This window comes from Monomorium pharaonis, chromosome 6 (genome assembly GCF_013373865.1).
Source record: "Monomorium pharaonis isolate MP-MQ-018 chromosome 6, ASM1337386v2, whole genome shotgun sequence".
Classification (NCBI taxonomy): domain Eukaryota; kingdom Metazoa; phylum Arthropoda; class Insecta; order Hymenoptera; family Formicidae; genus Monomorium; species Monomorium pharaonis.
Genome location: NC_050472.1, coordinates 22,209,974 through 22,225,411, shown reverse-complemented (window position 1 = coordinate 22,225,411; position 15,438 = coordinate 22,209,974). Strand labels below are relative to the sequence as shown.

The 15,438-nt window shown below is 44.8% G+C and overlaps 2 protein-coding genes across 6 annotated transcripts in view; one reads left to right on the top strand and one right to left on the bottom strand.

Annotated features, from left to right (window-relative positions):
- Window positions 1-15,438, top strand: part of LOC105832555 (autophagy-related protein 16-1) — a 413,425-nt gene that overhangs the window by 219,032 nt on the left and 178,955 nt on the right. The gene's annotated exons all lie outside the window — the stretch shown is intronic.
- The window catches only part of LOC105830302, an 87,047-nt gene that overhangs the window by 48,652 nt on the left and 22,957 nt on the right, over window positions 1-15,438 (bottom strand). For both annotated transcript variants that reach the window (XM_028190728.2, XM_036288131.1), the window contains one exon: window positions 6,136-6,337. In XM_028190728.2, the coding sequence (XP_028046529.1) occupies window positions 6,136-6,337 (202 nt within the window). The remainder of the gene's footprint in view (window positions 1-6,135; window positions 6,338-15,438) is intronic.

The following is a 15,438-nucleotide window of genomic DNA, read 5'->3' as shown; positions in this document are numbered from 1 at the left end:
AATTCGATTTGAACACACAGGAGAGGTGTCAAAGAGCGAACGTGTAAATCTATACGGGATTTTATGAGATGCGTTAGAGAGTTCGCGTAATAATATCGGGAAATTGACTTGGGAGCACCGGAGTGCGATCAGTTCGACACGATTCACATCGTGGTGTCGTAACGTCTTAAGAGTCTTCTACAATTATCAGCAATGCAAATTGCCTGAATTCCCGGAGCTAACTTCCTCATTTCCCCCTGAGATAAAAGGAATTTTGTGTCTGCTGTTTCCGGGATTCTTCGCTTGAGCAATGTCCGGTGTGACATAGTAGATTAATGATTTCCGGGAGCCTTCGCTGCCACCGCCGACGTAGGATTCGAATTTTTCGTCGCGAACTTTCTGTAAGTTTTTATCTAGGCGTCTGGATACTCCCGGTTAAACTTTTCCCCCCGAGATTTACAACCCGCGCAAGGCGCAAGTTGGCGCGAATGTTTCCGTTCTCTCGCCATTTTCATTTCGTCCTGCCTTACGCACGTACGCACGCACGCACGCACGCAAGTACGCACGTAAGCACGCACGTAGAAGGTACATGGATGCGCATACGAAATCAACGTGTGTATCGTGCGTGCATCTTACTGTACTTACATGCGCGTTACTCGAGTACATGACCGTACGTGCTTAGACTGCGCGTCCACTTCTCGTGAACCAATACTCTCATTAGGGAGAGAAGACCTCATTACACCGCACGCCACGGGACCTTGCTACGATTATATTACATTATTGTAATTGATTGCAGCACATGTAACTCTAGCGTGATTCTTAAACAATAAACTCATTACCCGGTAACAAGGAACGCCGATACGGCGTACCGGCCGTAATAATCTATCTCTCGTGAAGCCATCGCGCCCAGGTCCGAGCCCCCTGTAGCAGCAGAACGATTCTCGAACGACCGATTCGCGTTTGATCGATCGCCCAGCCAGTCCCAACGGTCGTAAGCGTGCACAACGATCTCGGTCTCCTCTTTCTCCGTTCTTCATACTCTCTTCTCCCTGCGCTCGAATGCGGTTCTCTCGTATACTCATCTAGAGCACATCACTCGAGACGTGCTCTCAAGTCCTTACTGTTTGCACGCAACAAATCACCAATGCATCGGACAAAAGAAACGTATAAGTATTATATATCTACTTCCGCGAGAGACTTTCGATTGTATCATTTTCACTTTGATCAGCTCTGAAAGACTTCTTCCATTCTAATAATCATACAAAGGATATACATTTGTGATCAAAGATTTTTTTTAATGTAAAATTTCCGTAGATAAAAGAACTAAAACATAAAAAATGAAAAACTCGACTTTTGAGGTACTTGTACTACTCAAATATAAAATGGCAATTAAGATTCTAATTAGGAGTTATTTAATTATTACGAATTAATAAAAATTAATAAATAATTTTTATTAATTCGTTAATGTTGATGTCGTAAATATAACATTTTTAATACAATATCTACTAAGAATATCATAATTTTAAGAAATTATTAAATATTTATAGAGCTTATTAAAGATAGGTTTTTGCTTTTTTCTTCAAACATCAGTAATAATGAAGAAAATGACTTTACATTAAAATAATCAAAGAATCTAAAAAATCGTCTACAATTTTATTAATACATTATATGTATATCATTAAAACATTTAATTTTGTAAATTTGGTTTATAATTGCGATTCAATCCATAATTGAGATCGTAATTTTAAAGTCGAAAAGTCATGGTTAGATACGTTATATTAAATTCTACGGGCAGCTTAACGAAAAAGGGATAAAAGAAATTTCAAATAATTATTGGGGGGAAAAAGGAGTCGTTATACAAAAGAGATAGAATTTTGAAAATAAAGCAAATCGTAGAGAGAAAGTTCGTGATCTCTGTCAATAATACGTAATCATTAGAAGGTTATTCGTATCAGCCCATATTAACGTCATGCGTTCGTGCGTGCCTTAAAAAAGAAATTGCAACATAACAACTTCCAATAATCTCGCCGGGCGTAGGTTCGAGCATCTTCCCGCGTGATGAAGCGCCTTCGTTGGAAATCAAGGCGTTCCCGCGAAAGAATTCCGCCGCGGAGCGCCGACAATGTCTAATCAGGCGATTGTGCCGAGGGAATACTCCGTTCCCATGGAATGTTAATACGATCTTCATCGGCGCTTCTTGAACGCCGTACTACGAGAGACGTGTAGCTTTAGCCGCGAGACAACCGGAGCACCGCGCGTCCGCTGACCCCCTCCCCCCTTCGCGCGCTATCACACGCGCGTATTGTTGTGTGCAATAATATAATGCCACGGGTTTTCTTGATTATCCGCGAGCAGCGGTAACGGCCAACAATTGCAGCTGCTGGCGCCGGCGGGGGACGCGCGCGCACGCGGCGGAGATTTATCTACATTTAATGAAACAGCTAACTTCCTCCCCGCCGCTTTCTTCCGCGTTGATGTCGGAGCCGCGCGGGGTCACCCTCTCGCTTCCTTATCGCGTCTCGACTTTTCCTAAACGACAGAGTATATACATTTATGTAATTTCCTAAGTGTTTCTACCGCTACACACCGTTGACCTCCGAGGGTTAGGCCGGGTTAGGGTAGAGATATTAAGCGAGCCCTAAGGATGCGCCTTCTCTCTCGCGCAATGATCTCCGAATCCCGTGCATTATCTCTCGCCGTGTATTATCTCCGTTGGATAAATGTTTCATTGTTGTTCCCCTTTCGTGCGCACGTTTCTGTCGATCGCCTCGGCTCGATAGCCGTCGATTTATACGATTCCAGTCGACATCGCCGCGAGTTCTCGTACCGAAATTATTCCGCAGTGTTTATGAATACGGATGCTCGCGTTTAAACAGCCTTCGCTGGAGCGAGCGTATATCAAATAATTATTATTCCCCTATTCAATTTGCAATGCCAATTAATATTAACGTTGTGCGCAGCTCACAATAAATCGTCCCGAAATAAATTAACGCTAATTATTTGACCGAATTCCGCGTGGCGCACGCTATCCGCTCCATGCTTCTCGCATATTGAATCGGATTAAACGGTATAATTGCAATTATATATTTCTATCTTCCCCTCTCCTCCCCTCTCCATCTCTCTCTTTTTTGCTCTCTCCGCTGTAGAAAATCGAAGCGGACAAAGTTTTTACTTTGCTGTCTTCTTTCTCACGCCGCGTTTCATTTCTTCGAAGATTAAGCGGATTATGTCTGCACCCTCGCCCGGGAAAGGGCGCGAAGGGGCGCGTTTGTTCGGGAAGTTTGCTTCGGCAGTTGGGTCGTTCATGCATACATTCACACCGCACGCGCGTGCGCGCGCGCGCGCGCGCCTCGGCGCTCTCTTTGCCATCGGGGCGGGGAGGGTGTGGGGGGGTGTTTCTTCAAACAACCGGGGAAAGTCTCGAAACGCGTAACGTCGCTATGCCACTTTTGATACGGTTCCGCCTGGCCGAGGACCTCTCGACCCTGTCTCGGGTCTCGGAGCCAAGGTACAGCGCTGGGGGTCGTTGCGAGAGACCAGCTGGCAGAGACCTTTCGCTCTAGTCGCTTTCAAGGTGTGCTGCACGTGCACATTCACCCGGCACGCTTGCCTCCTCCACGGACGCGAGAGCGTGCCTTGACGCGTCGGCGTGATACCGCATAAACGCGCAACACCGAGCTCTATCGAAATCGGAAGACGCGCCGACCCGCGCCGTCGTCTTCCGCATGCTTGCTCGATGAAAAACGCCTGTGATATCCCGACGTTTCTCACAACTAACCAATCTAATTTTATTCACGCCTTTTGGCGTTTAATTGACGCGACGCTGAGTAGATTAATTTTCTAATGATTGATGAGGATAATATTTGAGAAACAATATCTACAGTATGATATAAAAAAAAGTATAACCTGTGTAACTTGAGCGTGATAAAATCAATAGTTCGGATCGGACGTTACGTACGACTTGATGCGGAAAAGAAGAAGAGTACATTTTTCTATATGATGTAGCGCCGAGCGCGTTTAAAGTGCTGGACGCACTCAAAGAGCGGCGGCGCGAGCTTTAAGGCGAGAAAAAAAACGCGTCGAGCGTGATATACGTGATAAAAATCGCATTTCAAAGGTGAGCGTAATTACGCATCAAGAGCGCCGTAATTGATAGATGAACCGTACGGATTAGCATATAAATCAACATATAGCGAAATCGCAGAAAGCCATCGGGATCGATAATCACTACTTCCGCGTGAAAAATCCTTAAGTGTCTAACGGTCGATCGCGGCGCGAGAGAAATCATTCTTGTCTAGACGGTTACTTGTACCGGCGCGGCGCGGCCGATAACGATCGGAGAAAGAGAATTGGCAATAACGATGCCGCGGCACAAAAACGCAGGCCTCCCAGCTGGAAAAGACGGGAAGTATGCGCGTGCCGGTACGCCCGTGTGTCAAAGGGAATCGGGGAAAACGTGAGCGGTTCGCGCGGAACAAAATTCGCAAATTTCGTACGAATAAAATCCGATTATCAGGGGAGCGTAACATCGCGTAATTGCCACGCATAAATATCGCACCGTGGTCTTCTTCCTCCCTTTTTCCCACTCTCGCTTACGATACTTTGGATGCGCGCCTTTTTCGCGCGATTTTCACATGCATAATGTATTCGCGAGCGAACGAAGCAGTTCATATAACACACCGCGATTGGAAGAGCTCGCCGTGGCGGCGCGTGTAAAAGAGGGGCATTTAAAATGCAATATAATCGCGCTGTAAAGTAACTCCCCGATGCTCGTGCCACTCTATACCTTCATTTTCCTCCCCCTCCCTCCCCGCAAGCTCCCCCGCCTCTGCCTACGTCCCCTCCGCCATCCCTCTTTCGCTCCCGTTTGTAGGAGTAATGAAAGTGCGTCGGTCATTACGCTCCGGATACCGCCAACGTAAACGCGTATGCGAACCGCGATCGCGGTCCACGCGGAACTGCATTATTTATAAGCGCGCGCACGTAATAAGGACGCCGCGATACGCATTATTGCATCTGGTTACGCGCCGTTACGCATTATGGTAAATAAGATCAACGCGACGACACGAGCGATCTGCAACAGGGACACGTCCGTCGACACGGAATTAGCGGCGCTCGTAAAACGACGAGTTTTTATATTCATTATTTCGAGTCTCGATTGTCAATTGACAATTAAAATTCAAATTCCACGATGATAAAATTTTCGTTCTACCGTTCACGATATTACCGTCAGTGATGTGACACAATGTATTACCTTGTGCATTCATCAGAATAAATGCAATGATACGCGTATCGTTATTTCCGTTACGATCAAAGCGTTTTATTAGAAATTGTAAATCGATAATACCGAAAAATTATTATTCATCGAGCATCTACAATGTGTTTATCGCATAGAACCGCGACGAACACGGATAATAATACTCAAATAAGAAACGAGTAAAAGCTTTTGTAATACGTACAAGTCAAAATTATTCTTTCCTGTCCATTGCTTATTAATACATTAAATAGTTTAGATAGAAAGAAAAGTTAATAATCTTTTTCCGTAGTATAGAATTTAAATAATTTCAGATTGTATCGCAACGTATGCATCTGCTAATTTATTATTAAATCTATCACGTGCGAATAAAATGTGTGGAGTATCTTTTTCTCTGCGCGCTTTCAATATAATATTCAATAAAACTCAAGTGCCTTATTTTCACTTATATAATCGAGAAAGTTTATCTCGAAAACGTCCTTTCTGCAATACACGGCGATAAATAGAAGCAATTTTAGCGACAGTTAGATTGATCCTCTCTAACTTGGCTTGCGTATTCTTCGTCGTTTCCTTTCGCATCCGGGCGTACGGTTCATGTCTGAGAAACACTCGTGAGTGTATAAGAGCGTAGTGTAACGTCCTCTAGTCTGGTCCAAGAATCCAATAACTGGAAAATGCATTGGAGCGTACGCTCTTCGAAAGCTACTCGAGCCGGCGTTCCCTCTGCGTACCGATTCGCGACGAATATTACGCCGAGGCGAACGTTCGTCCTTCTACTCGACGGACATCGTATCCGCGATGGAGCGGATGGAAAAGCAGGTCGGTGGAAAACGAGCAATCGGAATAGTCTTTTCCGCTACGTAAAGGGAGGGGGGAAAAATACCCCGGTATTCGGTACTCACCGGCACAGGAAGTCTCGTTCGCCGAGGCAGAGCTCGAGGCAGTGCTGCCTCGAGGAGGCGGTCATGGTCCTACGTGCGTGACCCTGAAGGCGGTGTCCCTGCACTCTGTCGATGCACCAAGCGCGTTCGCAGGGCTTCACCGCCAGACAGCTCTTCTGGGCGTAGATCGTGAACACGGGGAACTGGGATTGCGACAGCGCGCCTGAAAACGGAAATGATTCCAAATCAGTTGCCGGGAGGATGTGACTTGAAATTATTTTGCGCTGTGATTCAAAAACGCTACTGTCTCTTGACGCAGGTTATTTGCACCTATATAACACGATTAAGTTGTAATTAAAATATAGTTAATATTACTATACGATTATACTGTAGGAATATAGAACAGGACCAATTAAAGCAAACGATCGAAATTGTTATGAGAGCACTGGAGAAATCGTGCTGTGGTATGATCCCACGAAGGATCTTGAATCTCAATTCCGTTATTTTTCCTTATATATTCTTACGATATCGAAATATGTTTGTATGTACATAAGCCGTAGCAAAAGGTAATGTTGTTTGCTTGTTTCAGAAATCGCATGCGGTCTTCCATTTTATTTTGATAACCGCGCTTTATACAGGTCAATAGTAAAGTGGCATACACTGTTATGTCATTCACGTCTGATGCGTGCGATTGCGATATTCTATAGACGTTGTCGGGTCCGACTACAATTTTGATAAATCAGCGCGTTTATCATTCGCCGGCGCGAGTACCACGTTCTTCCTCGGTTATTGGCCCGCGCCGCGATAAGCGACGAAGTAGGCACTCCACCCACGTCTCGTCATACGTCATCCGCTCTTTGCTAAATCGTAATTAATCTCCGCTATGTGACGGGAGCTTCGATCGTGACTTGTGGAAAACTTGCTTGAAGCTGGGCGTGAGGAAGAGAGAAAGAGATAGGGGAAGACAGGGAGACTGGAGCGATAAGAGAAGCGAAAGATAATAATAGTAAAAAGTCTAGCACAAAATATTTTGAGAAATAAAAATATCTCCTCGGGTATATCTACCTCGACATTTATAAAAATTTAGACCCAAAGTTTAATTAAGAAAGAGATGCGTTTGTGACAAGCACGGCAGCGAAAATGAAAGGCTTAGGACTTTGGAGGGGACATAATAAGCCATTAGGATAATGAAGAATACTTGGGAGGCGAATGACGGAGAGGAAATGTATAAAGGGAGATTTTCTCAAGCGAGAGTTGCGAATCGAGACGCGGCACGTCGATTTACAAAGAGGCGCTAAAGGATATTCAATTACCTGCCATCAGCAGGTCACGCCTCGCGAGACCGTGCAGGCTAATGCCGTTGCCTATTTTAACGGTGACTGCGCGAGATTGTGGTCGAAGTTGCGACCGCGACATAGATGGATTCTTTACCGTGGTCAACCGCGGTCGAATTACCCGTGAAAATTCAAATTGTAGGAAGACGTTACTTATTGTGGACTGAGACGTACGCGCCGCATTACGGTCATGAATGCCCACTTCCGGGAGGGGAGGGGGGGGGGGGGCTCACACGCAACGCAGACACGGGTACCATTTACTTCTTATAATACTACCGCATTATGCGATAATGGAGCACGAAGCAGTCGAGTCTTAAGTACCTCGTAGAACTTCATCCGAAGTGTTTTGTTTAACTTCCCGTCTACTCATCTCGCCTCCCACGCTTCCTTCTTCCTGTTCCTTTTCGCTCCTCCGATAACTCTTTCGTACATCCGCGGCTTGGAATCCGCTAAAATAAGGAAAGCAAGGGACACGGAGGGGATGTAAGGGGAGAAAAGGCGGCGGGGATGGAGGGGGAAAGGGGATAGGAAGGACGGGATAATAACAGAGTGATGGTAGGTTAAAGGAGCAAAAGGGATTCTCGCCCGAGCGCATGTATAACCGCGAACCTTCGCGCTTCGAGATATGATTTGTGACCTCTGTTCGGGGCCAATTAGGAAAGCGCGAAATCGTTATTTCGATCGGCACGAAGCGCAATTTACCGATTACCGCGAAGTGGTGTATACGCAAACTAGTATACGAAACACACCGCTGAAACAAGCATTCTCCAATACCGATCAATTCCGCCGTTTTACGGCGGAACGCGTTTGTTATATCCGGTCCGTGTAAAGGTGGACAATGGAGCCCGATGTCGTTTCGTGTTTTTCATTGCTCGTTTAACCATTTAAACTTCCCACTTCTTTTGCCCCTTTTGCCATGAAAAAACGGCGTACCGCGTTAAGATTTACGCCTTGGAAAAAAATTAGATGTATTTGCACCTCGTACATTAGCTTGCTGCTGATCACCAATCGACAGTCAGAGTGTAGAAATTCATTCGAAACAAGCGTCCATCGGCCCCATCGGCCATAATGAAGAAACGTAAAGGTACACCGTTACTTCAATTTTCACGCCAGTGCAAACGTAATGAAGAACTACAGGGTGCAGTTTATTACAGTGCGCGCCAATGGAACATGGCCGCGATGATATTCCGAATAACTTTCGACTCGAGAAAGCGTATTCATACTTATGCAGGGGAGAACGATTTGTTGCGCGAACACCCAGGGACTTTCATTACAATGATAATCATAAATTGCGGAACCCCACGTAGATTCGTTGTCGACAGGAACAGAGAGCGCCTTGATAACGCGGCGCGTAACACAAACTAACGTTTCATCCGCTCGGCGGATCTTTCGTTGCGCATTCTCGTATTCCTATATCATAAATACTCGAAGCGTTCCGCGAGTCCGCGAGGCGACGACGGCGGCGGAAAACGGTCAAAGAAAATTTCCACGCGAGGCTTGTCGCGATGTCGCGAGCCCACGAGAAATGGGCATCCGCGACGAGAGTAGGACGGCGCGCGGCGCGGCCGTCGCCACGAAACGACATAGGTAGGTAAACCGTTCTCTCCGGTGCACAGGCCGCGGGGAACGGTTCGATTTCTGATATACGAGGTACATTTAGATACGATTCGAGCTCAAGTGGCATCGGCAACGACGTCGCCCGTCGGCGCGCTGAATCTGATGTATAATCTCGGCTCTCGAGCGGCCTCCCTCCCTCCCTCCCTCTTTCCCTCGGTGCACTCTAACAAAGGCAATGAGATTCCTTTTCTACGCGCGACTAGACTTTCAGCGGCGAACGTAGCTGAGAACGCGAGAACGTATGAAAACCTGTTCGGAAGGCGTAATCTCTGTCGCAGGTGGTACGATGAAATCGTAAATAAGGTGGATGAGCGAGCTGCAGCGGCGGCGGTTCCGCGTGTTTAGTTGTTAACGGCGTGTTCGGATGCGCTAATCAGTTATGCCTTTACCGTAAAACTTACCGCGGATACGGCGGTATACGTGCGATAAAAGCGGCAATATTAGTAACTTACTTTGCCGGGTTAGCGTAATAACACTTTTATTGCTTTGGAAATCAAATCAATGCAAATCAAGAGCAAATGATGATAGCGCCGTCTACATATATTAACATCCCAAATTCAAATTTTATTCGTAATTGGACATTTATTATGTATTTCTTGGGAATTTACGTCGATCAAATTACGATATTATGCCGCGAGTAAATGGAGCTAAACCGGCTTTTAAATTAAGCATATATTCGCCAGCTGGCATTTATGATTCTGATATCTGATCTGCGGCAAGCAGCCCCTCGCATGCTCGATCATTATACTTTCTACGAAGTGCGAGGCTCTAGCCTTGACCTTAACTTGATTTCCTCACCTTTCCGACCTATTCATCCATAATTAACGCAGTACTCCTACCTGCTATAAATTGAATATCTAGATATTGTTTTTCACGTTTGTCTGACTTGACTTATTACTATCACTCGTCTTCTGATCAGCGCTCAAAGTAATTGTACTTGGTTCACTTGTAATTTACATCAGGAATTCTCAAAGTCTCGATCGAGTGGTGAGCAAAACGATTTTTCTGTCATGAAAACTTTTTTAGACATGATAGAAGTTAAAAGCAAGTTTTCATATAAACTACAATTAAACTCTTTGCACGTGAAAATGCTTACTTTGATAAGAATCAAAATTTACTCTTACAGAACTGAATATAGGAATTCTAGTAGAGCGGCAAGTCGATCGAATATTGCGCAAGCTCAATTTTCACTTTTAAAAAATGACATTACACTCTACGAGATTTAGAGAGTACGTTGGATAATTTGCGCATTCTTCACACTTTCGTAATCACATTCATATTTTGAGAAATAGATTTATAAAATTATAGTCACAATATAGAATTTAAAAGCAAGAGAAGTAAAGTGATATAATAAGTAATCATTAATCAATTTATTTCCCTCCACGCTTTTTCATATTCCATATAGCTGGATATTCGCGAGTGCTCACAGTTGACAAAAATTTCCGTTCACATAAGTTTGGGCAATCATGCAATCACTCTTTTCGTGTACTCTAAATACTGTATTATTTGCAGCTATACTTATAAACAAACGCGCGTACATCAGAATGTAGACGAGAATAGAAGGGAAAAAGGGGCTCGCGCGGAAAGGTACACAACATGCCGCTGAACGGAACAGGGTCTGTGTGTAGTATGTATCGTTATCTGTATCTAGTCATTTTATTATTCAAGTAACTGTACCCAGATATTTTAACATTGTACCTTTGTAACAGAACGGACTGACTTTGCAGTATGTCATGTGCTTTGCTTTGCGTAGGCGCACAATAGTTGGGACACTCTCGTGAGTCATTCTGCGCTCTGGATCGTGCGCCTATATATATATGTGCATACCACACGTATGCACCGCGCATAGAGACGCGCACATTTATTTACACGTTTGTCTCCAGGCGCATAATTGCGGATGGTTGTTATACGTACTTAACGCGCCGTGTAAAGCCACAGTTTTTCAACTAGCCGCCACACCGGACGGCGTAATTGTCCCCGCTTCTGCGAGACTCGCTTCGGTTTTCTGAAACGGCGGCTGTACACGATGCGACATGTGTCTGTCCGACGAGCGTTACAAATTCGCTTGACACTCTTTGTACACGCGAGAACTTGGCGAGATATGATCTAACGTATTTCTTCGTGTAATTACGAAGCCGTGAATTAGAATTGTATATAGCTGCTTTTTACCTTTGTCCCCGGCGCGTTTTCACTGCCACTCCCGTCTCTCCTGTTCAAACGTGAGGAGCACGAAGTCGCATGCCAAACTCGAAATATTTGAAAACTTTCGGTTATAATACCGCGCGAGGATAATACCTCTCGGTACGTAAATATCTGCCTAGTATCGATTTATTTAAAGGCGTGTAACGTGTAACACCCTTCGAAACATTTAAAATGAGCTCCAATGTGAAGCCGATGAAATTATATCTGAAACTTCTGACAATCTATATGTTCCATGAAATAAGACATTTCCATCAACTGTTACTACGGAGTAGTTGCATTATATCTTGAGCTTTGTGAGTGACAGCTTGATTTCTACTGCAGCCATTGCTCCCGATATCGCATTCTCGTCGAATTTATTCGAAGAACTAATATTATATTACGTATAAAGGAAACGAAAGATTTTAACATGTACACGAAGCCCGGAATAGGACGAGCGAGTCCTCCCCTTCGTTGGATCGCCGCCAACATTTTCAATCGTCCTTTGCACTCGACAGAATCTCCATTCCCTTGCTCTTCCGCCGTGTAGACGGCGACGCATTTCCAAGAATTGAATGCGCTCGTACCTCTAACGTATCTCGGGACGGTCAGCTTTCTCATCCACGTCGTGCCCACTTGTCTTCCTACTTCTGCCGGCACTTTTGTTTTTCAATGCCACTCAGTGTCCGTGCGCGCCCGCGTTTGCGGCGGTGCACGTCGCGGGAATTTTACTTTCAGAAATATATCGACGTCCATTCCCCACGGCAATACGACACACTCCGTCAGCCATACGACCGTGCTTGTCTAACGCAGAAATAAAGTACGCAGACCCAAGTGAGCTTCGCGTATTTTGTTACTTCAACGAACGTCGCATCTCGCAATAAATGCCTTTTGCGTTCCGCCACGGCAAAAGGAAGACCGCGCTTTCCGTGAAACGTGCCTGTATTTTGCTAGGCATCGCCGGGGCGTCGCGATTTAAAGCTTTTATTAGAAATCTAATTCTGCTGCCGGCGGTAATTAATGCTGTCATCTTGCGGTACACGGTCCATATCCAGCTGCATTCTGCGCCGGCGGAACGAAGGGAGGGAGGAGATTTCATCGCGCCGCGAAATACAAACGCCCGTTTTCTCTCATTCGTCCCCGACGTGAAAAAGCACGTTTCGGTCGCCTTCATTGCCGGCGTCATAAATATGCAGGAGTGGTAAGAGCAGCGGTAAAGGCAGTCAAGCCAGACTTGCCCCTCGTCACTTTTTAACGTCGTGTAATGTCGTCAGGGCGGGGATGTACGTTCTACGTAGCCGTACATCCCTGGTGGTATGTTTCTAATTTGCGTGCATGCATCGCTTACCGTAGTTTGCTGCAAGAATTTAATACACGAAACCGCACGTAGGCGGGGTCTGTGCGAAGAGAAAGAGATATATATATGTATATATATCTCTCTCGTATGCAAACGGCGGCGGCGGGTGTCTGCACGCTTGCACCGTGCGGCGCGACATCAAACGAGCGCGTGGCACGAGCGCGTTTCGCACGCGATTCCAACCGAACTCGGCAGACGAGAAGGAACGAGCCAATAACGTAATTACTTTCGATGGTTCTCCGGAAACTATTCGCACTTCGCAGATTATGCGCTCGCGCGGCTGTAATTGAATATTCGGCGCCCGGAATTACAGGATGACGACGCTGAAGATGCGCTCAAGAAGATCACGTGGCTATGCCATTTCGTCCCCCTCACCCCTTCATTCTCCCCCGCGGCTCGCGGAGAACGCAAAGTGTCGAGTAATTGTCCCAAGTTCTTGTCATTAACGCCACTGCGCACGCGACGACGGCTGCATCCCGATAATTTCGATACACTCTAAACGTACTGTTTTATTAAATTTAATTAAGCACTACGATGATTATCGTTTCCCCCGTGGGAGACGTTGCTCAGTTATACACCCAAATGATAAGGGAAATAATATAATCGCGCTTACATCGCGAGAGAATTGTTCATCGTTGAAAAATTCATTGTTTGATTCATAATATTGATTGCAATGCGAAACAGTTATGACCTTATAATATTAATTTTACAACAGTTATGTTATAATATTTATAAGAAACAGGGATCCTGTTAAATACTACACTGACACATATCTCGAAATTTGCGAATTAAAATACTATAACACGAAAGTTTACGAAGAATTAAGTAAAATAATTATTTGTAAATTTTCGTTACAAGTACCAGTTTTTGCGATGGAAAGATTTAAACCCAGAAATTACGTTCAGACGGTCATTGCCATGCGGTCACTGGTACTACCGCATGACTCACAGACATGCGACCGTCTAAACATTTGTTATTGTGATTAGCCAGCTTTAAATCCTTGTAAACTACTGTTAACTCTCTCGAAAACTACTATTTGAAATAAAAATTTACAACTATTTTACTGAATTTTTTTACAACTTTTCTGCTAGTATTTTAATTTCCGGACACATTTGTTTTATCATTTAATTTAACTTTCTGCTCTTTTATATATTTTAATATATATTTCATTTCCGTTTTTCTCAAATATTATACTTAAATATACATACACGTATAATTCCTTTTTTTACGGAAATAATTGATCTTCCTGCATTAAACTTTTATTTCATTTTTCTACTTTGATTACTGAGAAGTTAATCAGTCTCGTATCTTGAAATAATATCTCTTATTGCGTTCCGGATATAGCTTAGATTAAAAATACGAATTATCTTCTAGCAATTAAAGTTTAATTACGACCATTCGACAGATATATCTCAATATAGTAACTACTCCACGTATTATTACTGTCAGTTGATTCGAATGAGACAAGGGAATTAGCTAGTTAAGTATGACGAAGGCAATGACTACTGGTTTCCTTCATGACCGTCGATAACCTGCCAGGATGACTCTGCATGTTGGATTCGGAAGCGGCCGAAGATTTCTTCAGAGAATGACTTTACGATAATCTTAACGTCCTCTGACTACTATAGGTAGGCTATTAGCAAAAATCTCATTTTAAATTATTGGACTCTCCCTCTCTCTCTCTCTCTCATAGTTATTGTGGTAAAATAAATTTTGATAAAATCAAAAAAATATTTATGAAAAGTAAATTTATAACAAGACATTTATTAATAGCGTAAGATTCATCCTGTTACAATTTATATTCATTTTAAATTACTCTAGTGCCTTGGTTACAATAGCGATATTTTTCCTTCTTCATTTATTTACCGGACATATAATAATTGTTCCAGAATAGATGTATAAGAGCGAAAGCAGCTTATGACATTCGATGATACCAATCTTCTCAAAACGTAGCTTCTTCGCCAGGAGCTCGAATAGAGCCCCCTTACCAGAGCTGTGAAAACGTGAAAACCTCGATGTGTAACCCGCCGCTTTACGGTGCAGGATGTCAAACGTGAAAGATGCAGAGTTTGCGTGGCTCGGTGGCGATTGTACCGGCATTCACCGGGGTTGTCCCTTTTCCCGCCACCGTTATCTCGATACTATTAGCGCTCGTCTCTATGCAAATTCAGCGACAAGTTGTAGCGCTGCGGGCCCATAAATTCCGAGCAGGCCGAGTGTGACCTCGCCTCTCCTACCCGATCGTTTGACGACACGTGGTTGGACACCGCGCTACGGTAAACGTACGCGGAAAGCATTCGCGTGTCTTACTTACCTGGATAGGTACGCACGAGCGCGCGTGTACACGGCACACACATTTGCGCGCGCATGTACGTATCCGAGAGAGGAGCAAAGTTTTAGCGCTTCGATTCCGAGCGATCGGGTGCGGCACTTTACGTGTCGGGTGGCACCTTACGTGCCCGGCGCGAGGTGTATTTAGTATGCCCGGCGTACGTCGCGTCGACAGTACTTCCCACGGCTATTTGAAATCCAGTCTTTCGTATATAAGGTACTTCGGTATTCAGTATCTGTGCTGCGCGGCCCCGACATGCAACGTTCCACCGTCCGCTACGCGAAAAGAGGCGCGGGACATAAGTCACCATCGATTGTGAGCGCTCGTTAACAAATCGCGCGACGACCAAATCGTTTCTCTTTGAGCATATCGGGAAAAACGCTAACCGCGCGTGACATAATTGCCCGAGAGAATGTGCAACAGAATCGCGGGGAGGGGGGAATTATTTCTGAAAGGAGAGTGTAATACGCGACCTCCTCCGCGATTCACCCCATTGCTTTTAGGAC